This window comes from Brienomyrus brachyistius, chromosome 19 (assembly GCF_023856365.1).
Source record: "Brienomyrus brachyistius isolate T26 chromosome 19, BBRACH_0.4, whole genome shotgun sequence".
Classification (NCBI taxonomy): Eukaryota; Metazoa; Chordata; class Actinopteri; order Osteoglossiformes; family Mormyridae; genus Brienomyrus; species Brienomyrus brachyistius.
The window spans coordinates 4,933,126-4,957,774 of record NC_064551.1 but is presented as its reverse complement, the minus strand read 5'-3'; the positions used below and the strand labels follow the sequence as shown (position 1 = coordinate 4,957,774).

Below are 24,649 nucleotides of genomic sequence, written 5' to 3'. Positions count from 1 at the left end.
GGATGTACGGACGTTCTCCGGACTGCATACCTGACTGAATGAGGAGTCACTATCAGAGCAGTTGTCCATGTAGTGGCCATCTAACTGCTCACGGTGGCTCCTCCTGTGCATCTCTTCCTTCTTCAGCTGATCCTCCTCAAACTTATTGATTAGTGACTCCACCACCACCATCATAGTGTTCTTCAGTGTCTGCATCATGTGTTTATATCTAACAGGGAGAAACAAGTCAAACATTAAGGCATAAAATACTACTCATTAATAAGTCTTCAGCCTTATATCACATCACAATGAGAAGCTGGATTTATGTGGACCCAGGACAAACGCAGTTTATTTATATATCTGAGGGTGATTCTTTAATGAGGCTAAGACCACTTACTCGGCCGAATCCCGAGCCCTCCTTGTGACGTCATGCACCTGCGTGTCCTGTCCCCATGCAATCGCCTGTCCCTCCATCCGTGCGCATCCCTCGGTTTCTTCCTCTATGACCATCCCCAGGGCGCCGTCGATATACCGCCGCAGGTACTTAACCAGCTCATAACTGCCCAGAGACACATCGGTCAGTCGGATGCGCAGACACGCTTCCCAGCTCAGACAGCGAGGCGGGGAGGGGGCCGTACTTGTGGAAGTTCTGGTCCGTCTCCTCCAGGTGCAGCAGCAGCTCCTCGGCGCATTCCACGGACGGCGCCCCCCGGATGCGCTCCTTGACGCTCTTCAGCATGCGCCTCAGCAGCGTCTCCAGCTCCGCCTCGTCTTCGGCCGACAGCTGAGACATGGCGCCCGCACCCTCATTTATTCTTGCCGTTCTATTTAAGATGCTTCAGTCTCAGGCTGGGGGGGGGAGCAGCATAGGCAGCTTCAGGCAGGGATCTGCGGTGCTGGCGGGAAGTCTTAACGACACGCAACTTATCTAGGCACAGTTTTAATACACTTCTGTTTTATTCTTCCAAAGTCTGTTGCCACAAAAGATTCCATATCGAAAATAACAATACATATACAAGACAGACGTATTTATTAAAAATAACATATCAGTAAATGTATATACATTCCAGCTAAAATGCAAGCTGATACTCACAGTTTAACAGCCCGAGTTAGCTTTCTTATTTTACCTTGTATTGTTTATTAAAGAGCCCACTCACAATACGGTTTTCCTATTTCTGGTTTACGTCTCGAGAAAACTGCGTTTCTCTCTTTTAATGCCACAGCAAACATGCAACCCTGGGGGACTGGCGTCCTCTTACCATGCAGAGAATATGATGCTTCAAAGTAAATGCAAAAGAGCATGACCTCGTTGCTTTGAGTCCAATCTCTATGGAAACAAGGAAGTGGATACTGTTGCATAGCCTTATGGGAAATGTAGTCAGTTAATGTTGTAAAATTAAAGAATCGCCGAAATGGAATTTTTAAAGACTTACATATATTTAAAGCCTATTGATTCGTAATTATTTTTTGTACATGGAGAACAGTTTTGTGCAAAGCATCCAAGATTTGTTCTAGCTAATGAAATGACGCTGGAGTGAAAATCACGTGATCGCAGGTTCTGCTAGAATGTTTTCCGGGTGAGCCCTGCCGATGTCAACTCGCCGGTAAATTAGAGAGTTCTGTAAACGTTAATAGAGAAAATAATGCAATTTCTTTATTGTAATTTTTAGCTCAACTACAGTTACAGAGCTAGCCGGCATTGTAAACCCTAACATATCTTACTACCAGGTGTAAAGAACTAGGGAGGGATATGGCTGCTGTTGACAGCTTCCAGCTGCTGTACAGAGAAATTGCTCGTTCGTGCCATTGTTATGTAGAAGCCCTGGCCTTGGTGGGCGCCGTTTACACGACCAGTAGGGCCGTCGTCTTTGCCAGGGACTGCTACAGCTTGATCAGGCTGCATTTCCTTCCGCGGCTGATGCACAGCGGGGACCTTTTGCATCGATTCGGCGAGTGGGCTGTTGTCTTGGGTACGCTCGATTCGGCCAGTAACTGTGTGCCTGCAGCATGCTAATTGTAACAGTCAATCATTTATATTCAAAATGGGAGGCCTTCTGGGGTATTGTGTATTCTGAGTATATATTAGTTTAAGGGCCGCCGCAAATAGGGGGCTAAAAGAATTTGTAACATAATTGGATTGGTCTGGGTAGGTGGCTCAATATGATATTATTTCACGGGGCCCAATATCTCCACAAGTGTCCCTGATTAGTCTTAAAGCTGTGATTCCTTAAAGGATGGAGGTTTTAAAAATGCACCAAGGCCGTAATTGTAATATACATTGGGAGGGACACATCTCCCCCAATATTCAGATGTATATTATAATTATGGCCTTGCCCCCCCCCCCCGTGTTGACTCCATGGCTTCGGTCTTGCCTAGCACACAAGCATGTTGATGGCAGTATCAGTGATGTGACTCGGGGCTTGTGTTGGCGATGGTTGCTGAGCAGTCTCCGTCTCCACCCACTAAACACAGGTGCTTCTGAAGATCTAGCGAAGGCGTATGCGGAGGAGCTGGCGAGGAAGGGCGTCAGCATTATCCTAATCAGCCCCGACGGTCGGGGCGTGGAGGGCACAGCCAAGGCTATCGCCGATTCTCACGGGGTGGCTGCCTTGTCGGTGCAAGCAGACTTCAGCAAGGGACACGGCGTGTGCCAGCCTATCAGAGATGTGCTTCAGGACAAAGATATAGGCTTCCTGATAAACAGCGTGGATGTGTCCTTGGGCTCCATGCAGGCCTTCACCGGCCTGCCAGAGGAGCAGCTGTGGGACGCCGTCAGCAGAAACGTGGCAGCTGCCACACTACTGGCGCGCATTGTGCTCCCGGGCATGGTGGAGAGGGGCAGGGGGGCAGTAGTTAACATCTCATCCGGACTGTGTTGCAAACCTACTCCCAACAAGGTGGCTTTCACAGCAGTCGCGGTCAGTACATTGTAGCCTTTAAAAAACCAGGGGTATTATGGTTATGAATGGGGTCTGTGGTGTGTTGGCTATGGATGGCGGCTGTGGTTTTCAGCTTAATCATTCTCAGAGTGACGCTTTTGCTCCTAGGCCTACTTGGACCACTTCAGCCGAGCACTGCATTACGAGTATCGACACAGAGGGGTCTTTGTACAGAGCCTGATCCCATTCCGGATTGGGACCCAGGAGGGGAGAGTGTCGGGCGAAGGCGGGCACAGTGGTGGATGGCTGGAACCTCAGCCTCAGGTGTATGCCCGGCACGCCATCTCCACTCTAGGCATCTCCCACAGGACAACGGGATACTGGCCACATTCACTGCAGGTACATCAGGTGATGCCTTTGGGAAGAGAGGTCTGGAGGCTGAGGGTCAAAAGTGGAAAAGCTTTGGTCCTAGAGCTATGCTAAGCTAAAAGCTAGGCTAAGCTAAGCATTATCGCTCTATCAAATGAAGTGCATGAACAAATTTGATAGTTGATACACCTGCAGCATGAGAACCATCTTTCTTCAACCTGATTTGATTCTTCTGTGAAACAGCAAATCACCCAGTACGGTTTGGTACGGTTCTCAAAAGGGACTGCACTGCACATCTCTGGGAACAGTACTGATCAGCACGAGTATTGCAATCTGTCTTTTGTTGTAAACTAATTTCTTTTTTTTGTTTTTCAGTTTTGGCTTGTTCAGTACATGCCTGAATGGATTTGGGTTTGGGGAACACGCATGTTCTCAAGAACACAGTAGGTCGCCCATGCCGAGCTTTCCAGCCCGGTCATCTGACAGCACGACGATGTCAAGCACTTCAAGTCCCAGCGAAAACGGCAACACAAGTCATTGTAAACCTGAACTTTAAAGGCTTGCGTGTGAAATGTTAGACACCTTGACGTTTGTGTCTTAAAATCTAAGAGTTCAGCGGTACCTCGTACTTTTGGCCGAGGCTGTTTAAGCTGAATGTAAACATTGAAAAGACCTGTATCCTTCAGGATAGTGATTCATGTAAAATTTGTACATTTAGATGTAGTGCTTCGGAACGTCTCCTATCGGTTACTGCGAACTGTTTGGTGCACAGGGTCAAAGCAGGCTGTCTTGCTGAATCTTTAAGACACTTTTCTGTAAAGTGTGATTGAATTGACAAAGTGTATAGTTTCTTTATGGAACAATGTTCTTCTATTTCTTGTTATTATACTAATTTGGGAACAGTGTTGCATTGTAAACAACTCGTCCTGATTGTCGACTACTTTGCTAGGTAGCAGTATTCTAATTGGTCAGCTTTACTGACTGGCTGTTGTTAGTGCAATCCTGTATAAAATGATCACAATATATCTAGCCAACGGTGTTGGCCTTAGTTGGTCAGAGGTACATGCTTGTGGAGGTAATTTGTCCTGTTTTTCTTCATGACATATTTGTTATCGTGCTTGTACAGCTGAACACTGCTTGGATGTGCCCAATGAAAACTGTGTGAAGAGTGTAAATAAAAGTACTTTGGTCTTCTATGAGTTGTGTAGTATTTTCTGTCAAGGTTTTTAAGTGGTGCAACATCTGGATTTTACATACATGGCTGTTTTTTGAAAGCGAAGGCTTACCTCTCGAAAAAAGGGACTAAAGGTATCCAGGACAGGGCAGCTGTTTCTCCTGCGGGTTGGTATGCAGAGGATTGTCATTCACAACTGCCAGTTTTTGACCTCTGCACCATTTTGCATTTGATCCACCACTGGTTCTTGTTGGGTTAAAGCCCACCCACTGTGGATGGATGTTTTTTTTTTCCCAAAAGGGATCATCCACAGTAATAAGAGGAAGGGTTGAACGTTCTCTCACATCTTCTGGAAGGACTCTCAGAGCTGCGTGTCGGTCCGGCGTACTCTTCAGCACAGAGGTGACTTTGGGTGAGTGCTCACTGTAGGAACGAACAGGAAGAATTCAGTTGGCGGGTTAAGGTGCTTTAAAAAATGCTGAGGGTCTTAAGTGTCACTCTGAAACTTTTTAGACTGTTACATATTTTGTTTAATTAAAATAACTGAAGAACAATTTGTTTGAAAGTTTACTTACGGATTGTCCAGATTTTATTAACAAGCCGGTTACGTACAGGAAAATGTTCCAATGTATTTTACTAAATCTTTTACAAGACAAACCATGTAATCGAATATAATTCAATAAGCAACCATCAATTAATTTATAATGATTTATAAAACCCCTATAAACAAACTTGAAATCAAAGATTACTGCCAATATAATGTTTTGGAGTGCAAAAAATAAATGACGCTGTATAATAAATGAATTAAAAATTTTGACATGTCAGATGCACCTGTGCAATGTCTTGCATTCATGTTTCTGCAAAATGCCATTAATAAATCTGTATACCAGTAAATCATTAGTGATTACTCTGTCATGGGAATCTTGGAATAATATAAACCGATTCGGAAGAGGACAGCAGCAGTGCATGAATATGCTTCTAACACTTGTCTATGCACTCATAACAGACAGTTGATGTTTGGGATTGAACAAGGTCGAGTCCCTGGTTCCCACTACTTTGGATAAGCTGTATTGTTTATATTAATCTACACAAAATATTCTCTGGGTCCTTTGACATAGAAAGTGGGTTTTGAATAAAGGACACATTTAAACACTCGTTGCAGAATATATAGCTGAAAACACTTTAGCATCTAGATAACGTGTGTTACATTTGATTTGGTGTAATTCAGTATATGTTTTTCAAGTAACTTTAGTTTAAGGCAGGGTTCCCAGATTCCAGTCCTGGGGGGGCAGTTTGCAACACAGTTTGCAGATTTCCCTGCTCAGACACACCTATTAAAGGTAAACAGTTGATTACGATGTGTTTCACCATAGAACCTAGGCATAAGCTTTGCTCCTAACTATTAATAAATTGTTCATTTGATAATATACTGACAAATAAAAAGATTCACTTACAATCAAATTTAGAAATGTATTATAAAGATACCTTACTCCTGTCTCACAAAGTATTCATTGAAGAGCATGTAAATGCTTGATTACAACTTAATCCTGAGTATGATTTTTTTGGGTAAGTGACACTTATTCATCCCTGTGGGGAGGTTCTCTTTTTGCCTATCCCATCATGCTCTCCATGAGACATGCATGCAGGTGGGACCCAGGTTGGGGGCCACAGCAGAGTGTCAGACAACATGCAGCACCCCTAGAGCTATGGTGTTCAGGGCCCACAAGCATGTGACTATTCTGCTAAGAATGGGGCTTGAACCTCTGACCTTCTGACCGCAGACACAGAGGCTGATATATGAACTAACATATATATCCATATTTTGTTAATATGTATTAACAAAAGCTGCCTTCCTCTGTTTTTCAGTCCCAGCAATCAGAAAACGATGGGGGAGTGGGATTTCCTAGGCCGTCTGCTGGACAAGGTGCAGACCCACACCACGGTTATCGGGAAGGTCTGGCTTACCGTCCTGTTCGTCTTCAGGATCCTGGTCCTGGGGGCGGGGGCTGAGAAGGTGTGGGGGGACGAGCAGTCAGACTTCATCTGCAACACGAAGCAGCCCGGCTGCGAGAACGTGTGTTACGACAAAGCCTTCCCCATCTCCCACATCCGCTTCTGGGTGCTACAGATTGTGTTTGTGTCCACGCCGACCCTGGTGTACCTGGGCCATGTCATGCACATCATCCACACAGAAAAGAAGATCCGCCAAAAGATGGAGAGGCGGGCCCAGGACGAATGCACCAGTCTGATCTTGAAAAAACAGTGCAAGACCCTCAAATACATCAGCAGCACGGGCAAGGTCAGCCTTCACGGGCGCCTTTTGCAGAGCTACTTGGCCAACGTGATCACTAAGATCCTTCTGGAGCTTGGCTTCATCATGGGCCAGTACTATCTGTTTGGCTTCAATCTCCGGGCCCGTTATGTCTGCAACATGTTTCCCTGCCCTCACCAAGTGGACTGTTTCATGTCCAGGCCCACCGAGAAAAATGTTTTCATCTGGTTCATGCTGGTGGTTGCCTGTGTGTCGCTGCTCCTCAACTTGGCTGAAATCTTCTACCTGTGCGCTAAGAAGGTCAGCTCGTGCATGGAGAGGAAGCAGGACTACAGGGTGACAGACGATGAAGATGAGCGTAGAAACAAGGACCAGGCGCTTCAGAACTGGGTGAACATGGAGCTGCAGCTCCACGGGAGAAAGCTAGCGAGCGGTCTCACCAAGAGCCTGGTTTCAGAAGACAACAGCATCAACCTGGAGGAAGTTCAAATTTGAACAGCTAACAAGTACTACACAGTCAAAGAAAATGATCTTCACGTTGATGTAAAAGTATGATATTACTCCTGTCAAAGTGTGTCAGCTTAGCCATTTCAAAACATCTCCTAAAGTCACCCCAGTATCTGCAGCAAGCAGCCAGTGCACCTGCGTATTTTTCTATCTGACCCCTGGCACGCCTTGTTTGGCTAATCACCACCTCATTCAGGTATTTAGCTAATTAAGTGGATCAATTGACTAGGCTGTTGGTGAAATTTAACAAATACATGGAATGGCTGAGGTGCCCCTGAGGAGATGTTTGGGAACCAAACCAGTGCTCATCTAACCATCCAGCAACATACCAGAAACGTTCTTGAGAACAAATTAAGAAATTCTTTTTTTTTTTTTTTTTTTTTTTATCATGTTACTGTTCATATATATACAATACGATTGAATGTTGAATTGTATTGTTTTCTGAGCAAATCTGCATTTTCTACCCAGATAAATAGCCTTAGACATTGTCTTTGACTGCCTAAGACTTTGCACAGTATTGTACATATTTCAGCTTATATTTGCATGAGATTTTATGACTTTAAATTAGATTCAACTTCATAGTCATTCTGCTGAGTGGAAGAACGCAGTTAGCAGCTAATTAATATTAAACTAATTTTCTTGTGATTCGCAATAAATAAATGTTGCTGAGTAAATTGTGATTTCAAGACAATGTACTGGAAGCGTTTACACGCGTTACCGATTCGCGCCGCACAGCATAGCGGAGATTCTCAGCCTGGCATCTGCGGCCTGATGGATGTTTTTGCTGGAGTTTCTGGAAGATAAACATGACAAACACTAAGCTTTCATAAAAAATAAAATCAAATATCAGATGTATAAACTGGATTCTGGTTTGTCCTATACAGTAATTATATTAAAAGTATGCAAAGATTTCAGAGATAATTCAGTGCATTGCAACAAACATTTCCTTTAGTAAAAATGCACAAAATATATTTGCGGCTGACATTTTTCACCACTTATACTATATTGCATATTATGTATAAATATCACGTCAGAAGATGACAAGGAAACTCTTTTTTTGAACGTATTTGACCTTTATTGTGAGATCCTATCAATCATTAACACGCCTGCCAACATATTATTGCATCGGGAGTTTAGCTTTTCGAATTCCCTCTGTGATATTTGCTGAGTGTCCAGGAACGTGACGGCTTGCCAGTCTGTGCGTCGATTGCACAACTTTCCACAAGCCAAAAACTCAAGGTCCAACCCAGAGTACCTCTCCCTCCTTAGAGGTGCTAGCCGACACAAAAGGAACAGGTTGTGTGTAAAGGTAAGAGCACAATTTTATCAACTAACCTTCTGGAAAAAAAGCATGTATGTTTTTGAGGACAAATTCTGAAATAAATGTATGCTTCAAATATGTACATGTTAATTCCTTGTAAATATTTACATTATATGTATGTTCGTATATATTCTTAAAAATTTTAAAGGAAACTATCATCTTTGATGATCATAGCTCATAATTAAGCAAACTACAAAACTCTGGCATTTTCTTCCTAGTGTTTTTTGTGTATACGTAGACATATAGTAAAATCAATATGTAAAATATTATAGTATAGTAACTGGACGGAATTATCTAGAGATAAAATGTGTTCAGACATGTTGACAGAATTTTCATAGGAGCAGTCATCCTTAATAATTTTAATAAGTGCTGTTCAGCCTTTTTGTTGATTTCTTTTTTTGATTTTTAAATATCCAACTGCGTTGTTCGTTCGTTTAGACTGGCCACTGGGATGATCGTGACGATGTTTGACCCAAGTGAAACGTTGACATTTGATGGTCGCAGTTCATCCTGGGCTAATGTAATCATTAATTTTCTGTTCTTTAAAGAAAATCTAAAGAATGGGAGACTGGTCGTTTCTATCCAAACTTCTGGACAAGGTTCAAGCTCACTCCACTGTCATCGGGAAGATATGGATGAGCGTGCTCTTCATCTTCAGGATCCTGGTCCTGGGGGCGGGGGCCGAGAGCGTGTGGGGGGACGAGCAGTCGGGGTTCATCTGTAACACCCAGCAGCCCGGCTGCGAGAACGTGTGCTATGATCACGTCTTCCCCATCTCCCACATCCGCTTCTGGGTCATGCAGATCATCTTCGTGGCCACGCCAACCCTGATGTACCTGGGACATGCCCTGCATGTCATCCACCAGGAGAAGAAGATCCGGCAGCAGCTGAAGCAGCACAAAGAGAACGGCACGCTAAAGACCCCCAAGTACACCGACGACAGGGGCAAGATCAAGATCAAAGGCAACTTGCTATGCAGCTACATGACGCAGCTGCTCTTCAAAATCATCTTCGAGACGGCGTTCATCCTGGGCCAGTACTACCTGTATGGGTTTGTCATGGTTCCTATGTTCCCTTGCTCCAGGAAACCTTGCAAGTTCACGGTCGAGTGTTATATGTCCCGGCCGACGGAAAAGACCATCTTCATCATCTTCATGCTGGTGGTGTCGTGCATCTCGTTGGCCTTGAATGTCGCCGAAGTCCTTTACCTGCTGTGCACTAGAGTGAAGTGCAGACGACGAAGGCCGGTCCAGAAGCAGCAGAAGATCTACACAAAGTATCCCAGCGGATCTACCTCGCTTAGCTGGCAGATGCAGGTGGACCGCGAGGAGGGAAGCCGGCAGAACGAGATGAACCTTAAGCGGGAGAGTGATCAGAGTCGGCTCCAGAGTACCGACGGGAACTGGGATGGGTCAAAGGAGGAGAAAACGCTGCTGAGCAGCCCCTGAGTGTCAAGCGGCATGCTGGTGTGTCTCTCCTCAAAGTGTGAAATATTTCATGTGCCGCAAATTCAGTCACGCCATAGCATCTATCCTACAAGTCACAGACTTCATTATTCAGCTGAAATCAAGCAAATGCAAAAAGCTGTTGTTTTTTTATTTTAGACTGAAATATTACATTTCGTTCTCCCCATGTCGTCGTGGGGTTTCCTCCGGGTACTCCGGTTTCCCCCCACAGTCCAAAAACATGCTGAGGTTAATTGGAGTAGCTAAAATTGCCCGTAGGTGTGCATGTGTGAATGAATGGTGTATGAGTGTGCCCTGTGATGGGCTGACCCCCCATCCTGGGTTGTTCCCTGCCTCGAGCCCATTGCTTCCGGGATAGGCTCCGGACCCCCCGCGACCCAGTAGGATAAGCGGTTTGGAAAATGGGTGGATGGATATTACATTTCAACAAGAAGTGCAATATAGATGTTAGATCCGTTACTTTGTACATGCATGCTTGCTACAATATTCAATATTCAATATTTAACAATGTCCTGTATTTATATAAACATGTAAGTAATACGATAATTCAATAAAACTCATTGACTACAAAATACTTTTTATTGTATTTGGTTGCATGTTGTGTCTGGTGTTTTTCCACGTAGTTTCATGTCTTTTTATGCTGATGTCAATTGTGACTGATGTGTGATAAGTGACTTAATATTAAAAAACAATGTTAAGGTTTTCAGATGTATTTTATGTTGCTTCGTTCCTTGGGTTTTTAAATAAAAATGACAGTATTTCAGCATTGTTCCTTTGTTCACAAAAGAAACAAGAAACCAGTTAAAACTACATGACATACAGCAAATAAAATTTTAAAAAAGTGCAACAAAAATTCAATTAAAAAAATAGGGATCCAGCAGGACAAAATATTCCTGCACGAAAGTTGCATGGACTCACGCAGACCATTTGCAGTCGCGAAACCAAATAAATATGCTTAAATATGGGTATTTGGGGGGGGGGGGGGAATACAGTAGCTTCATGTGCAGCCTCTCACCCCCAGGGAAAGGGCTTTGAATCCCACTTGAATCCCAACTGCGTTTCAGCAGTTTGCATGTTCTCCCCAAGTGTGTGTGGGATTCCTCCAGATATTCCGCTTTCCCCCTGCCACTGAAATACATGCTTTGGGTAAATTATCCGTACTGTGAATGTGTGCCAATGTCCCCCGCCTTCGTCCCCTGGCTTTCTGGACTGCCATCCAGTCCCCGATGTCCCCTGTCTGGCTTTCTGGACTGGCATCCAGTCCCGGATGTCCCCCGCCTGGCTTTCTGGACTGGCAACCAGTCCTGGATGTCCCCTGCCTGGCTTTCTGGACTGGCATCCTGTCCCGGATGTCCCCCGCCTGGCTTTCTGGACTGGCAACCAGTCCTGGATGTCCCCTGCCTGGCTTTCTGGACTGGCAACCAGTCCCGGATGTCCCCCGCCTGGCTTTCTGGACTGGCATCCTGTCCCGGATGTCCCCCGCCTGGCTTTCTGGACTGGCAACCAGTCCTGGATGTCCCCTGCCTGGCTTTCTGGACTGGCATCCTGTCCCGGATGTCCCCCGCCTGGCTTTCTGGACTGGCAACCAGTCCTGGATGTCCCCTGCCTGGCTTTCTGGACTGGCATCCTGTCCCGGATGTCCCCTGCCTGGCTTTCTGGAATTAGCTTCCTCCTCACTGTGCCTAGGGATGAATTTGTAGCTATGGAAAGCATCTGGAAATTATAAAAATATACGCTCATTAAATTAATTTTAAATGCTTCAACTAATATACAAACAGTATCCTAAATTAAAATGGGAGAATCATGGTGCTGAGAGGAGAGCTTACGCCGCTGTCTGGGGTCACAGTGCTCGTCCCATTTAGGGGGCGCCGCTGGGCTGAGGATTGGTGTTTGGGTCTGCACGTTTCCCCAAAACACACATACGCGTGAGGGTGCCCGTCAGAGCAGCGAGAATGAAATGACGACCACATTCTGGGTACAGTCGGGTTTATGGTGTTAGAGGACAGAGAACTTTTTGGATAAGTGCAAACTAGTCATTTTTACCTGGTTAGGAATAATAATAATTAAAAAAAAACTTTGGTAGATCTTTCATACTCAGAACATACTACTTCAACGACCACTATTACCACTCCAACAACTACTACTGCTACCACCACTACTACTACTACTACTACTAATAACAATAATGATAACAATAATAACAATAATAATCATCCAACACTCATCCAAAGTGTTTCCACTTTGCCCTGTATACTACAGAAAAAGTTTATATTGAGATCTATCTTCAGGAGACGTCAGTTTTAACAGCCGCTCATGGCTTCGTTTGTTTCCTTTAGAAAACGACACGCGGGTGACTGATGACAGGGAGGGGTCTCTTTCCGAAAACACTTGTATTTCATGTGAGTTTTTCAAGGTCCTGTCAATTAATAATAAACCACAGTATTCTGGCACTCCTCAGAATACAGTCCATGGCCAAAGTGACACTTTGGTACATCTTGTGCAATCTCTCTGGAAAAAAAAACAAGATTCATCACAACTACCTAGTAACTGGCACTCGACAGTGAAGACTTAGAGGTGAGCAACGTTTTGCTTTAATGGGGAAGGCAAAATAGTTTTAAAAATTGTAGCCAGTTTGCTGAAACATATCTCTCTCCAAACTGTATGCCAAGCGTTTAATTCAATATTGCTGTATTGAAATGAACTGAGAGCATTTCTTAAATATACTTTGATCTGTTATGAGGCATGAGATATTTTGCATTCATTTATTTACAACATTAATATTGCTTTGTGCCATTAATGTATAGCACTTAAACTGAAGTTACATTTTCACCAAACGTACCCATGCCTCCATTTTCAAACCGCTAGTCCTGGTCTGGGTTGTGGGTCTAATACCCACTGCTCTTTTTATATGTAATAATTATGCCATAAGACCAGGTGATACAGGAGAAGGGAATGGAGACACTGATTATGCGGGAACGGGTTTAGCAGAGACGCGGGCTAGTGAATCCTGAGGAGTTATAGAAGAATCTCCCGAATCAGAGACAGGACACTGCAGTCCTGGTCTGCTGGTCATCGTCTCCCTCTATACACATGCTACATTTTTGATTCATTGTTTTTGTACGATTAAAGAAATTTGCCTAATGAGCCACGGCTGGAAGTGGTAGCAAAAGAAAAAGAAAAATTTTCCAGAAATCTTGCGTCTCTGTAAGAACAATTCAGAGCTGAGTGCCTTGTGAGCTCAGCCCTGTGCCAGACTGCGCAGTTTACAGAAGGTTAATAGTTACTCCAGCACTAATATTGCATTTGGACAGCAGTGGCTTCTCTGGACTGACTGATAACATGCACCTGGTGGGTCCTGCCCCGCGTTACACCCAACTGCACGATGGGTTAAATTTTCTTTTTGTACTTATGTGAAATGAACAGGACAGGATACCTTTGACTTTTTATGTGTGCGGGCATTGCTGTTTTATTCTAACTTTATATAAATCAGAAGCAACCACAGGAAATAAAATAGAACAATCAGTTCTGGCTGGTTGCAGTGCTGCACGTTCAACACATCCTGATTAATAAGAAAAATGTTTGTACTTTAAATGAGAGGTAAACTCATAGTTGCGAATAATGTGCATTCATTTGCATGAATCCAAAATTAAACCGAGTCTGTAATCCTTTGTGAAATTTGTAGTTTAAGGGCAATAAACTTGAGGACTCCCTGAATAATTTAACAGTCATGTTTGTCACCTATTGACAATAACAGAATGTTGTCGGCCTACTTTGGGACCCCAGAGTTCACCAGTGCTTTCTTTTATTTTGGTTGAACCCCACAGTCTGAAAAAGTGAAAAATGGGAGATTGGACTTTTTTGGGCCGTTTGCTGGACAAGGTGCAGACCCACACCACGGTCATCGGGAAGGTCTGGCTCACCGTCCTCTTCGTCTTCAGGATCCTGGTCCTGGGGGCGGGAGCCGAGAGGGTGTGGGGGGATGAACAGTCGGGTTTCATCTGCAACACGAAGCAGCCCGGCTGCGAGAACGTGTGCTATGACCGCGCCTTCCCCATCTCCCACATCCGCTTCTGGGTCATGCAGATTATTTTCGTCTCCACGCCAACCCTGATGTACCTGGGACACGTTCTACTCATCGTTCACCGGGAAAACAAGCTGAGGATTCATTTACAAAACCATGAGCAGACTCTAAAGCTGCCAAAGTACTCAGATGACCACGGAAAAGTGAAGATCAAGGGAGACCTGTTGGGCAGCTACATGGTGAACCTGGTCTTCAAGATCCTGTTTGAGACGGCCTTCATTGTGGGCCAGTATTACCTCTATGGCTTCGTGCTGGAACCCATGTTTGTTTGCTCCAGATCTCCATGCCCATTCCACGTTGAATGCTACTTGTCCCGGCCGACAGAAAAGACCATCTTCATCATCTTCATGCTAGTGATCTCTTGTGTGTCTCTGCTGTTGAATGTAATGGAGATATTTTACTTAATCTGCTCAAAGCTGAAGGATTCGTCTAGAAAAAAGCAGAAATACACGGCCACTTTGCACACTGCACTGTCCGGAGACAGTCGCCAGAGTACTTTGTCCAGCAAAGTATATCTGAAAAATGAGGACGGACAGACTTGCCCTCACAGCATAGCATAAGACCAAGCACGCCAATCTCAGGACATGGGACATGCTGTGACTCTCGATGTTAAATTGGCCCACATGCGTTATGATGGATCCAGCAAACTTTTTCTCAATAGGACAAATCAATATTTGCATGTATTTTGTCTCAAAGTCAGAAATTGATTTTTATTTATTCATGTTTGTCAGAAATATTTCCAAATAAAAACATGTAATTTAGTCTATTTGATGTGCATTGTGGTTATTTTTATCAGTATATGTATGCGAAGTATATGTATGTAATTACACTAAATAAAGGCTTAAAAAGCATAAACATTAAGTATTCAAAGGCTTGCGTCGTTTCTAAACACGACTTAGACTCATAGTCATATAGTCCCAAAGCCAGAGTCAGACCCACCGAAGCTCACAGTACGCTGCCAAGCATCCTTCTACCTCATCCCAAACTGGTATAGCTGCATGCATCACCACAGTGGCCTCTTTCCCAACATGGCAGAACCTGCACATTCACATGAAGTGCCCCTGCATCTTTCACCCTGCCAACACCGTTTTTTGAGTGTAAACTGAGTCCTGAATATCTGTACCCAACGTGAGCACCACTCGGAAAACGGCTGGGCCACTTAGTTGGGTGTTTGTGTTGCGAAAACCTGAATATATTTCAGCAGCACCGGAAGATTCCGAGTCTTTGGAAAGTGGTTGACCCTCGTGTTATCGTGACGTGCGTGCCACATATGCTATTACTCTTGAGCTGTTTTCTATAGAGGCTGTCAGAACGCCTGTCAATCATTAATGTCCTATCGAGGAGCAGTTCACTGCGTGCACTATTGGCTCCTGCCAGATTTATAATTCGCGGATGTCAGGAACAACGTAGCTTCTTGGGAAGCATTGTGCAATTCCAGAGAAAGTGAAGATTACAGCCGATTGCTGGTAAGTGCCCATTTGGCTGCAGGACCAGGAGGAGTCAGAAGCTTTGGTGAAGGTCTTCGCTTTCTAAAGGTAAGCCAGGTCGTCTGTGGTTTGGCCTGTGTGGCCTCTGGGAAGCTTTGGAGGGAATGACCTTAAGAACCAATCATTCCGTATCCAATTCACAATTCAATAGGGAGTAAAAGGAATAAACGGACAGGATAAAACACCGGAATCTGCAATATTTTTGCTGGATGAACCAAAACAAATAAATCATTACATATGTGTATAGGTATATCATCCATGTAATTCTGTTTAATACAACACTTACATTCACGGCAGATTTTGTCTTGTTTTCTGCATCTCTTACCTAGCAATCAAAGTATTATTATTATTATTATTATTATTATTATTAATAATAATATTATTATAGCTGCCGTTATATAGTTGCTTGCACTTTATCATAGACTTTATAGCTGAAAAAACGGCAAAGAAGCTTGACAGACTAGCGGAGAAGCCCTGTGTCACAGGCAAGAAAAAAAACTTATATCACAGATAATGTTGATTTACCTTTATTACCCAGGACACTAAAAGCCATCAGCTAGTGACTTTGGATGAAGTTGGATATAACATTACGAGCATATTTGTCGGTGTGACTGTGGCTTTTCTGCCAGCTTGGTGACTCCTGAATTTAAAGAAAGCTGCCTGCCTTCGTTTTTCAGTCCCAGCAATCAGAGAACGATGGGGGAGTGGGATTTCCTGGGCCGTCTGCTGGACAAGGTGCAGACCCACACCACGGTCATCGGGAAGGTCTGGCTCACCGTCCTCTTCGTCTTCAGGATCCTGGTCTTGACTACTGGAGCCGAGAAGGTGTGGGGGGACGAGCAGTCTGGTTTCGTCTGCAACACGAAGCAGCCCGGCTGCGAGAACGTGTGCTATGACCGCGCCTTCCCCATCTCCCACATCCGCTTCTGGCTCATACAGATCATCTTCGTCTCCACGCCAACCCTGATGTATCTGGGACACGTTATATTGGTCGTGCATAAGGAGAAGAAGCTAAGAATGCACTTGGAGGAGCACCCAGAGAATCAGTGCCCAAAGCTGCCCAAATACTCAGATGAGCACGGGAAGGTGGCTCTCAAAGGGAATCTTCTAGGCAGCTACCTGACCTCAATCTTCTTCAAGATCCTGTTTGAGACGGCCTTCATCGTGGGCCAGTATTACCTCTACGGCTTCGTGCTGGAGCCCATGTTCGTTTGCTCCAGATCTCCATGCCCATTCCACGTTGAATGCTACATGTCTCGGCCGACAGAAAAGACCATCTTCATCATCTTCATGCTCGTCGTGGCCTGCGTGTCTCTGATTTTGAATGTACTGGAGATCTTTTACTTGATTTGCTCCAGATGTGGGTCAAAAAGGAAAACAAAGGGGATCCCAATACATGTTAACGGAAGACGCACTTAAAGTAGCCGATGAAAAAAAGCAATATTTTCTTAAGTATGAAATTTGTGATCAAACCTATATACACACTAATGTTTCATGATGTACATTTTTAGGATCACATTCTCACAGGTGGATATGTAGTAGTGAAAAGTTTTATTTTTTATTTTCTCTTGGTGTTTTGTACATGTTAGTCTTTATATAAATATATTTAGTGCCCTCATATTGAATCATCACAGAAAAACGTAGGAGCTACATACATATATATTCTGCTGAAATTAATGTGTCTTAATGCTTTATAAAGTATTCTTTAACTTCATAAAAAATTACTTGAATTTATCAAGCTGGAATCTCATTCATTGTGTGTGTGTGTTAATTACTAGTGTGCAGACACAATGAAAAGCCACGTGAAACGCAAACATTACTTTTCTTAGACAAAATCACCGCACATGATGCAATTTCCCTAAATCCTGGCTAAACAGACACCTGTTTGCTTTGGGCTCTACAATCTTACAAACACAAGAGCTGAACAAACAGACCCAGCATAAGCTCTTTCCTTCTTACTTTAGTTGTACATCAAAACACAAAATATCATTTCCACCATGGCCAGTAACAAAGTGGTGCAACGCCACCTGTGTTGGTTTATGTAACGTTTGAGCTGATCTTTCTTATTCCGCGCTAATTTGAAGATACACCTTGTGCTGTGCTTTTACGCATGCAGATATAGGGAATTCCAGACCCAATTTAGGTGGGGATCAGGCACCATGCCTTTGTGTAAGTCACTCTGAAACCCATTTAGAGATTTCAGCCCCTATTTCTTGCAGAATCAGCACCCCTAAGGGTCAAATCCTAGGGTAACCCATATATTTATCTACTCATTTTCTATAACCACTTGCCCTATTCAGGGTCATGAGGGGGGGGGGGGGGGGTCCAGAGCCAATTCCAGAGGTTACTGGTACAGGGCAGGGAACAACCCAGGGTGAGGCACCAATCCATCACAGGGCACACAAATGGGCAGTTTAGTAACTCTAATTAACCTAATTTGGACTGTGGAGGGAATCCCAGCATACCCAGAGGAAACCCCAAGTTGACATAGGGAGAACATGCAAACTCCACACCTAAGGAACCATGGCAGAGACTCAAACCCTGGTGAGGCAACAGTGCTAACCACCATGCCACCCTGTAGCACATATAAAACCCTAAAATTAAGGGCTAACCAAAAAATAACTAATTACTTTAGATTTAGTCAAATTTACAGATGACACAAATTTTGCAAAATCAGGAGCAGATGAACATCTGTCATAGAGGTTCTCTCTGCAGTCACCAGCCAAGGACACGCACTAGAACAACACTGCCCTCTCGAGGACAACAAAACAATTACCACTATTCGTTTAGTCAGATGGCAGCAAATCATTCATAAGAGAAAATGAAATACACAGCACACAAATCAACTAAGTTTGCGGAACTAATGCACCCGTTTATTAATATTACAAAATTAGCAATGCAATATATACCACGATTACTGCACAATTTTTAGAAGGTTGTCTATGAAAAATGTTAAATCATAAATCCATCCAGGCAATTTGTCACAAAGCTGTACGAGAAAGTTCTGTTTTTTTTTTTTTTTAATACGATAAATTTTTTAAAATACTTCTTTGGCTTGACCGCAGTAAAATATTTCTTACTTCTTTGGTTTGAGCTGAATTTATTTTTAAAAAATGATTTTGCCAGTGAAGCATGCAATAAAATCTAAGAATGGGTTCTACAAACGTGAACACGAGTTATGGGTGACGACTGTCCCATTGAAAACACCAGCGTGTCTAAGATTATTAACTGAATTCACACTAGGTGGCGCAATAGGCACATTTAAATAATTCGAGTATATCGTACATGAATATACAGATACAAGTATATACTCATTTATTACGGCGATAACACATTTAGTTTGGAGTTTGAGACACAAACGCTTTAATTTCGTTGTCAATTTAAGTACTGTTCTGAAAACATGTCTGAAGAGACATGTTCGCATGTCCGGCGAAAGGAGGTTTAAAAACCGTCTGACGTAGGAAATCAGGTGACCTCCCCCCAGCCCCTATAAAGACTCTTATAAGCAAAGAAAGTTTTACAAGTTTCTCTCAGTTTTTCATCAGTCCCAAACTTGGATCTGAAGAAAACAGTGAGTGGTCTAAATCGGTTCAAGGAGTAAGTCCCTCAGGACTGTCTCCCTTAGCTTCTAAGCAACTTTCCAGGTAAGATTGAACTAAAACTAAGAGTTTCGTTGCAGATCGCGAACTTTTATGTGTACAAAAGTTATTATGCACAAAATGTATTTTAGTTACTGCCAGCGTTTCTAAGATGCTTAAAGGATAAAGTCCCTCTTGATAAATAAACTCTTAAGACTAATGTTAACACTTGTATTAGTAACTTTTACACTGTGGTAAATTGTCATCGCGACTTAGTCGCTTTTGTATTTAAAAAATTGTTTCAATTTTAGAATTATATTTTATTACATATTATAAATATATATAATATTCTGTTACATCACTTAGTATTTTACAAAAAAAAATGTGAGCATAATATCTCAGTTCCTCAGAGAAAGACATTTGACACAAGTTTCGTTAAGTTTAAATGGTACAAAGGCATATAATAACACTTATTCAATATTTATCGGGCAGCTGAACTGGAGAGATTTAAAATTGTCAAAAAAAGACAAGAACACTCATTGGAGTATTCAGTATTTCCTGTTTGATAGATTTATTGAACTATTTTGTCAAACATTACCCACTGTATTAAATAAAAAGCCTGCATCACCAAAGAGCCGAAAAACGAAGCCGTCTCCATTGGGGTGTTTTTTTAAACTTGGCTCCTGCTGCGAATATTCAGAGAGAAACGGAGATAACGGGCTTCTCCAGTCTCATGCAAATGACTTTTTATGCGCATGTTGGCTCATTATATTATCCTGCTATGATGTTTCTCCGCGTCTGTAGGAATTCTAATGCACCGCTTTTTACGCGAGGCAGTCTTAAATGGTTTCTTGCGTTCACCCTGAATGTGGATATGAGGGACTATTAAACACGCGCATCTTATATACGGATCAGCAAAATAACTTAATATTATAACAGCACCAAAAAAAAGCAGAGGCCTTGCACTAATGGGTATCAATGCGAATGAGATATTAGTTGCGTTGTATATGCTTTTAGGAACCGATGAAAAGTTGACTTGTTTAAAATGAAGTTCTTTTCATTGTTTTGAATGGAAAAAGATGAAAAACAGATACATTCTTAAGATATCTGATCAGTTGATGCCTCCCTTGGTTTGCATTATATAAAATGCAGTAACCCGTTATTAATGTTACGATGAAGACCTTTCATGCTTTCATTTTGAAATCCAATAATCCCTTTCATGAGGAATTAGTAAGGGTGCTATATCTCATGATGGTTCAACTGACCTCTTACACTAAGGACACTTAAGGTCTCCATGAATTAAACAGGAGGCATACTGTATGGTTCTAGTTCATTTATTATCCAGAAGTACATTTTAAGATTAATTTATTCGTTTTGTACATTTCACCTTAACAGTAAATCGCATAACAGTCCGGGGGGTTTTAATAGATTTAAACTGTAGCCGAGCTGTTACTTGCACTGCAGCGAGCGCCGGTCTGACGCTGCTTATCTGCGCAGCGGCTGCATCCTGCACGCGCACACACTGACATCCGTGATTCCGGCCAGTTGCACTGGAATCAGGAAGCAGCTCCGTTTGATCCGCGGAAGACGGAAAGCTGCCAAGAATACGAGGCCGTGCTTTCTGTTTGTCTGGCCGAGCATGAATGCACCGCAGCCCCGTTACGTCTTAAAGGCTCCGGAAGACACTCACTGCATCCGAATGAATGCTAACGCTCAGAGCCGACGTGGCCAGAAATCGCCGGGGCGCCAGATGGAAAACGCTAGCACGTCTGCAAGCCCTCCCCGCTGGTATACGAGCCTGCTAGCATGATTACAGAACGAAAGCATCCAGAAGCTACCGAGGGCATGTTATTTCCAAACGCAAAGACACTGACATATAACTCAATTTCCCTCTAGAGGGTGCATGTTTTATTTATAACTGAAAGATGTCTCACTCCCTCCCTAAGTGAAACGCACAGCACATGATGCTCATTCAGCTTAAGTGCTGAATTGATTTATGAAAAGGAAGGAAAAGGTCAAATTGAGCGTGATCCTGAGAAGCGTTTGGGGCGTTTGCATCAGGCATCCATGAAACTTTCTGTAGTTTATGTCATCTTTAATTTCCACTGCTGAAATGTACTCCTTCTAAAATATTTTTAAATTATTATTATTATTATTATTATTACTGTTTTATCTACCCCCCCCCCCCCCCACACACACTGCTCCTCAGTAATGGGTCACCATCATTGGTTGTCCTTTTTATGCTTCATATTCTTCTGACTTGTTAATAAACCATATGGCCATATAAATATACATACATACATATATATTCAGTTGTGAAATGAAAATTGTCTGTTTTTGTTTGTGTTGAAAAGCCTCTGGCTGCATGAATGTGTCTATGTTGCGATGCCTCATGGGTAATGTCCAAAATTCAATGTCCATTTCCAGCTAGATACCCATCGAGATGGGTGACTGGAGCGCTTTAGGAAGACTCCTTGACAAGGTCCAGGCCTACTCCACAGCCGGAGGGAAGGTCTGGCTGTCGGTGCTCTTCATCTTCCGAATCCTGGTGCTGGGCACCGCGGTGGAGAGCGCCTGGGGCGACGAGCAGTCGGCATTCAAGTGCAACACCCAGCAGCCCGGTTGCGAGAATGTATGTTACGACAAGTCCTTCCCCATCTCGCATGTACGCTTCTGGGTGCTGCAGATTATCTTCGTCTCCACCCCGACGCTCCTGTACTTGGCTCATGTCTTCTATCTCATGCGCAAAGAGGAGAAGCTCAACAGGAAGGAGGAAGAGCTGAAGGCGGTGCAGAATGACGGCGGCGATGTGGACATACCGCTGAAGAAGATCGAAATGAAAAAATTTAAGCATGGACTGGAGGAACACGGGAAGGTGAAAATGAAGGGCGCTCTCTTGCGAACCTACGTCATAAGCATTCTGTTCAAGTCCATTTTCGAGGTGGGCTTCTTGATAATACAGTGGTACATGTATGGCTTCAGCCTCAGTGCCGTCTACACCTGCCAGAGGATTCCCTGCCCACACAGAGTTGACTGCTTCCTCTCCCGGCCCACCGAGAAGACAGTCTTCATCATCTTCATGCTGGTGGTGTCCCTGGTTTCCCTGCTTCTCAATGTGATCGAGCTGTTCTATGTCTTTTTCAAACGAATCAAGGATCGCGTGAAGGGCAAACAAACCGAGTTCCACGGCGGCGGCACTCTGAGCCCCACCCCCAAGGAAATGACCAACTCCAAGTATGCCTACTACAATGGCTGCTCTTCCCCCACAGCCCCTTTGTCTCCCATATCGCCCCCGGGCTACAAGTTGGCTACCGGAGAAAGGACCAATTCCTGCCGCAATTACAACAAGCAAGCCAACGAGCAGAACTGGGCCAACTACAGCACCGAGCAAAACCGTCTGGGCCAGAACGGCAGCACCATCTCCAACTCCCACGCGCAGGCATTTGACTTCCCCGATGATACCCATGATCCCAAGAAAATGACCGTGGGCCATGAATTGCAACCCCTGGCTTTGATAGACCCACGGCCATGTAGCCGGGCCAGCAGCCGGATTAGCAGTCGGGCAAGGCCAGACGATCTTGACGTCTAGCTCCAAGGCTCATCCCGCCTCCCTACCCCTGCTTGTCCAAGACGGCACAGAACACAAAGCACTAAGAGTTGTCCTCACGTGCTTATGGGCGGTACTTTCCCTGTTTGCTGTCTTTGGCTGAGACTCTAGTAGACAGAGAAAAATACTTACACCCTGCTGGAGGTACTATTAATTAACAGTGGCGTTGAAACTAGGCAGGCTAACGAGCTTTAACAATATGACACAACTAGGGGGCGCTGGACGTGAGAGTTCTCGCTGCCTGTTGCTATGCTCTAGAAGAGTGTGTCTCAATGATGTTTTGTTGTGTTTTTTTGTTTCTTTAATCCTTTGCTTTGCCCACACAATAACATTCCATTTAGAGATATTGCACTTAAATATTACTAGTGTATCTGATTTCATGTGTTGAAAATGGTCTGACAAACATTTGGCTTCTGTGTCCTCATTGTAACCACCTTCTCACTGTGCTGTTGTCCATCTTGTAAAACAGGGTTTAGGTTGCGTCTTTTCAGTGTACTAGAGTAATATTTATTTATTAGTATATGAATGGAGGACATCCAACACTAGGTAAAGATTGACTACTACCATACTAAGGTCATAAGGTCATATCCATATCAATATTGTATGAAACCATGAGTCCCTGTAGCATATTTATTGACAATAATCCAAATTTCTGCAGTATGTTTATCTTTTTTTGTTGTTTCTGGTTGCTTTTATTAATTATAGTGGACTGTTGTTTCCTGATAAACTTTGAATTTATGTGGTGTCGGTTGTATCATTTGTGTTTTTTTTTCTTATTGTTTTTTTTTTTCGTCTTGCGTTTTATCTGAAAGCAGAGTTCTCTGATTTGTGGGTAGAAGCTGCTGTAGAGCAGATAATCAATTAAACAACTTGTTTTTCCTTTCGCTAGAAACGTGTCGTAAAAGTGTCTGTGGCAGAAAGGCTTGATTTCTTGTAAGTTTAGTTTTCTCTTGCTTTTTGGGTAGACAGAGGCTTTCGTCTTTTGCCTTTGGTGGAAGAGATTTTTTACAAAAAAAAAAATCAGTGTAATCATTGCTGCTTGAGAGATAGATTTTTAGTACTGTAAATCAAGCTAACTGTGTCACAAATGTGAGTTTTTAGAAGACTGCTTATAGAGCTGGACTAATATTTAGTCATATATTAAAAGGTATATGCCAGTGTAGCTCCACAACTACCAAACAATAGTAGATGATACGTCAGTTGGAATTCTTTGTTTTTTGTTTTAACCATTGCATCATAGTCCTTTGGTACTCAGCATCTGCAGATCATGTGTTTTTTTTCAGCTACAGTGGTGTTTGCACTGAGATTTTGGCTAGGGTGTAATACTACGCAGAGGAAGGGGCAAATGTTTCCTAGTACGCATGCTACTAATTTATTAAATGAAACGGCAAGTGGAGAGTCGCTGCATTTAAACAGTGCTTCCTGTCAGCAGTCCACTTTGGGAGACCGTTACGGCATATTTGGGTGGAAACGAATGGCAACCCGGCAAACTCGGATGTGCGTATTTCTCATAAAGTGCAGTGTCAGATTGTTATTTTTGCGGAATCCACTGTTGTACAGTGTGGAAAAGCACGATAGCAAGAAACGTGACACCAATCATATCTGTGAAACAGGCTCTTTTAACCAATAAAGATTTTTTTTTTCCATCCGTTTCCTTTTTTTTTTGTCATAACATGCTGATTATGCCAACATTTGCTCTCTCTCTAATTAAGGGAAGATGGTCAATACAGTTTCAGATCATTGACCTTGTTCTGGAGCTGGTCCAGGTTTGTGTCACTTTGGATGTTAAATTGTACTATGGGGTTTAATTACACAGATATCTGACCAGAGAGTGTAAGTGTTGCTCTTTTAGTCAGCTAGTCAATAATTAGCATCAAGCTCTCAGAAAGCAGCTGAACATTGAAAAGAATTGCTGCCTCACTCCTCTGA

The 24,649-nt window shown here is 43.3% G+C and overlaps 7 protein-coding genes and 1 long non-coding RNA gene across 14 annotated transcripts in view; 6 read left to right on the top strand and 2 right to left on the bottom strand.

Moving 5' to 3' along the window:
• The window catches only part of tbc1d32 (TBC1 domain family, member 32), a 44,025-nt gene extending 37,527 nt beyond the window's left edge, over window positions 1–6,498 (bottom strand). Inside the window, exons 1-7 of one of the 4 annotated variants that reach the window (XM_048985163.1) lie at window positions 6,367–6,498; window positions 4,746–4,824; window positions 4,514–4,562; window positions 1,239–1,306; window positions 618–828; window positions 377–538; window positions 31–208 (exon numbers count right to left, since the gene is read on the bottom strand). In XM_048985163.1, coding sequence (XP_048841120.1) covers window positions 31–208; window positions 377–538; window positions 618–772 — 495 coding nt within the window. In that variant the 5' untranslated portion in view covers window positions 773–828; window positions 1,239–1,306; window positions 4,514–4,562; window positions 4,746–4,824; window positions 6,367–6,498. The other 3 variants (XM_048985161.1, XM_048985164.1, XM_048985165.1) reach the window with 3 other exon arrangements.
• Window positions 1,539–4,423, top strand: hsdl1 (hydroxysteroid dehydrogenase like 1). The gene is made up of 4 exons (XM_048985167.1): window positions 1,539–1,949; window positions 2,452–2,897; window positions 3,027–3,257; window positions 3,603–4,423. Exons 1-4 carry the CDS (start codon window positions 1,730–1,732, stop codon window positions 3,672–3,674), a joined length of 969 nt encoding a protein of 322 aa, XP_048841124.1. The 5' UTR covers window positions 1,539–1,729; the 3' UTR covers window positions 3,675–4,423.
• gja11 (gap junction protein, alpha 11) lies at window positions 4,669–7,279 on the top strand. Its single transcript, XM_048985170.1, has 2 exons — window positions 4,669–4,813; window positions 6,268–7,279. The coding sequence occupies exon 2, from the start codon at window positions 6,287–6,289 to the stop codon at window positions 7,166–7,168; it is 882 nt and encodes a 293-aa protein (XP_048841127.1). The 5' UTR covers window positions 4,669–4,813; window positions 6,268–6,286; the 3' UTR covers window positions 7,169–7,279.
• A 318-nt stretch (window positions 7,280–7,597) lies between these two features.
• LOC125714499 (uncharacterized) overlaps window positions 7,598–24,649 on the bottom strand; it is a 127,761-nt gene continuing 110,709 nt past the window's right edge. For both annotated transcript variants that reach the window (XR_007383762.1, XR_007383763.1), the window contains one exon: window positions 7,598–7,973. This is a non-coding gene — a long non-coding RNA (uncharacterized LOC125714499). The remainder of the gene's footprint in view (window positions 7,974–24,649) is intronic.
• On the top strand, window positions 8,348–10,730 carry gja13.1 (gap junction protein alpha 13.1). 2 transcript variants are annotated; one of them, XM_048985168.1, is made up of 2 exons: window positions 8,348–8,489; window positions 9,050–10,730. In XM_048985168.1, the coding sequence occupies exon 2, from the start codon at window positions 9,062–9,064 to the stop codon at window positions 9,947–9,949; it is 888 nt and encodes a 295-aa protein (XP_048841125.1). In that variant the 5' UTR covers window positions 8,348–8,489; window positions 9,050–9,061; the 3' UTR covers window positions 9,950–10,730. The 2 variants fall into 2 exon arrangements, with proteins under 2 accessions (XP_048841125.1, XP_048841126.1); XM_048985169.1 differs by lacking the exon at window positions 8,348–8,489 and adding an exon at window positions 8,510–8,533.
• LOC125714496 (gap junction Cx32.2 protein-like) lies at window positions 12,408–14,814 on the top strand. 2 transcript variants are annotated; one of them, XM_048985172.1, is made up of 2 exons: window positions 12,408–12,541; window positions 13,792–14,814. In XM_048985172.1, exon 2 carries the CDS (start codon window positions 13,808–13,810, stop codon window positions 14,606–14,608), a length of 801 nt encoding a protein of 266 aa, XP_048841129.1. In that variant the 5' UTR covers window positions 12,408–12,541; window positions 13,792–13,807; the 3' UTR covers window positions 14,609–14,814. The 2 variants fall into 2 exon arrangements, with proteins under 2 accessions (XP_048841129.1, XP_048841130.1); XM_048985173.1 differs by lacking the exon at window positions 12,408–12,541 and adding an exon at window positions 12,562–13,315.
• Window positions 15,281–17,208, top strand: LOC125714497 (gap junction Cx32.2 protein-like). Its single transcript, XM_048985174.1, has 2 exons — window positions 15,281–15,583; window positions 16,213–17,208. The coding sequence occupies exon 2, from the start codon at window positions 16,232–16,234 to the stop codon at window positions 16,952–16,954; it is 723 nt and encodes a 240-aa protein (XP_048841131.1). The 5' UTR covers window positions 15,281–15,583; window positions 16,213–16,231; the 3' UTR covers window positions 16,955–17,208.
• Window positions 19,021–24,364, top strand: gja1b (gap junction protein alpha 1b). Its single transcript, XM_048985166.1, has 2 exons — window positions 19,021–19,179; window positions 21,541–24,364. Exon 2 carries the CDS (start codon window positions 21,557–21,559, stop codon window positions 22,700–22,702), a length of 1,146 nt encoding a protein of 381 aa, XP_048841123.1. The 5' UTR covers window positions 19,021–19,179; window positions 21,541–21,556; the 3' UTR covers window positions 22,703–24,364.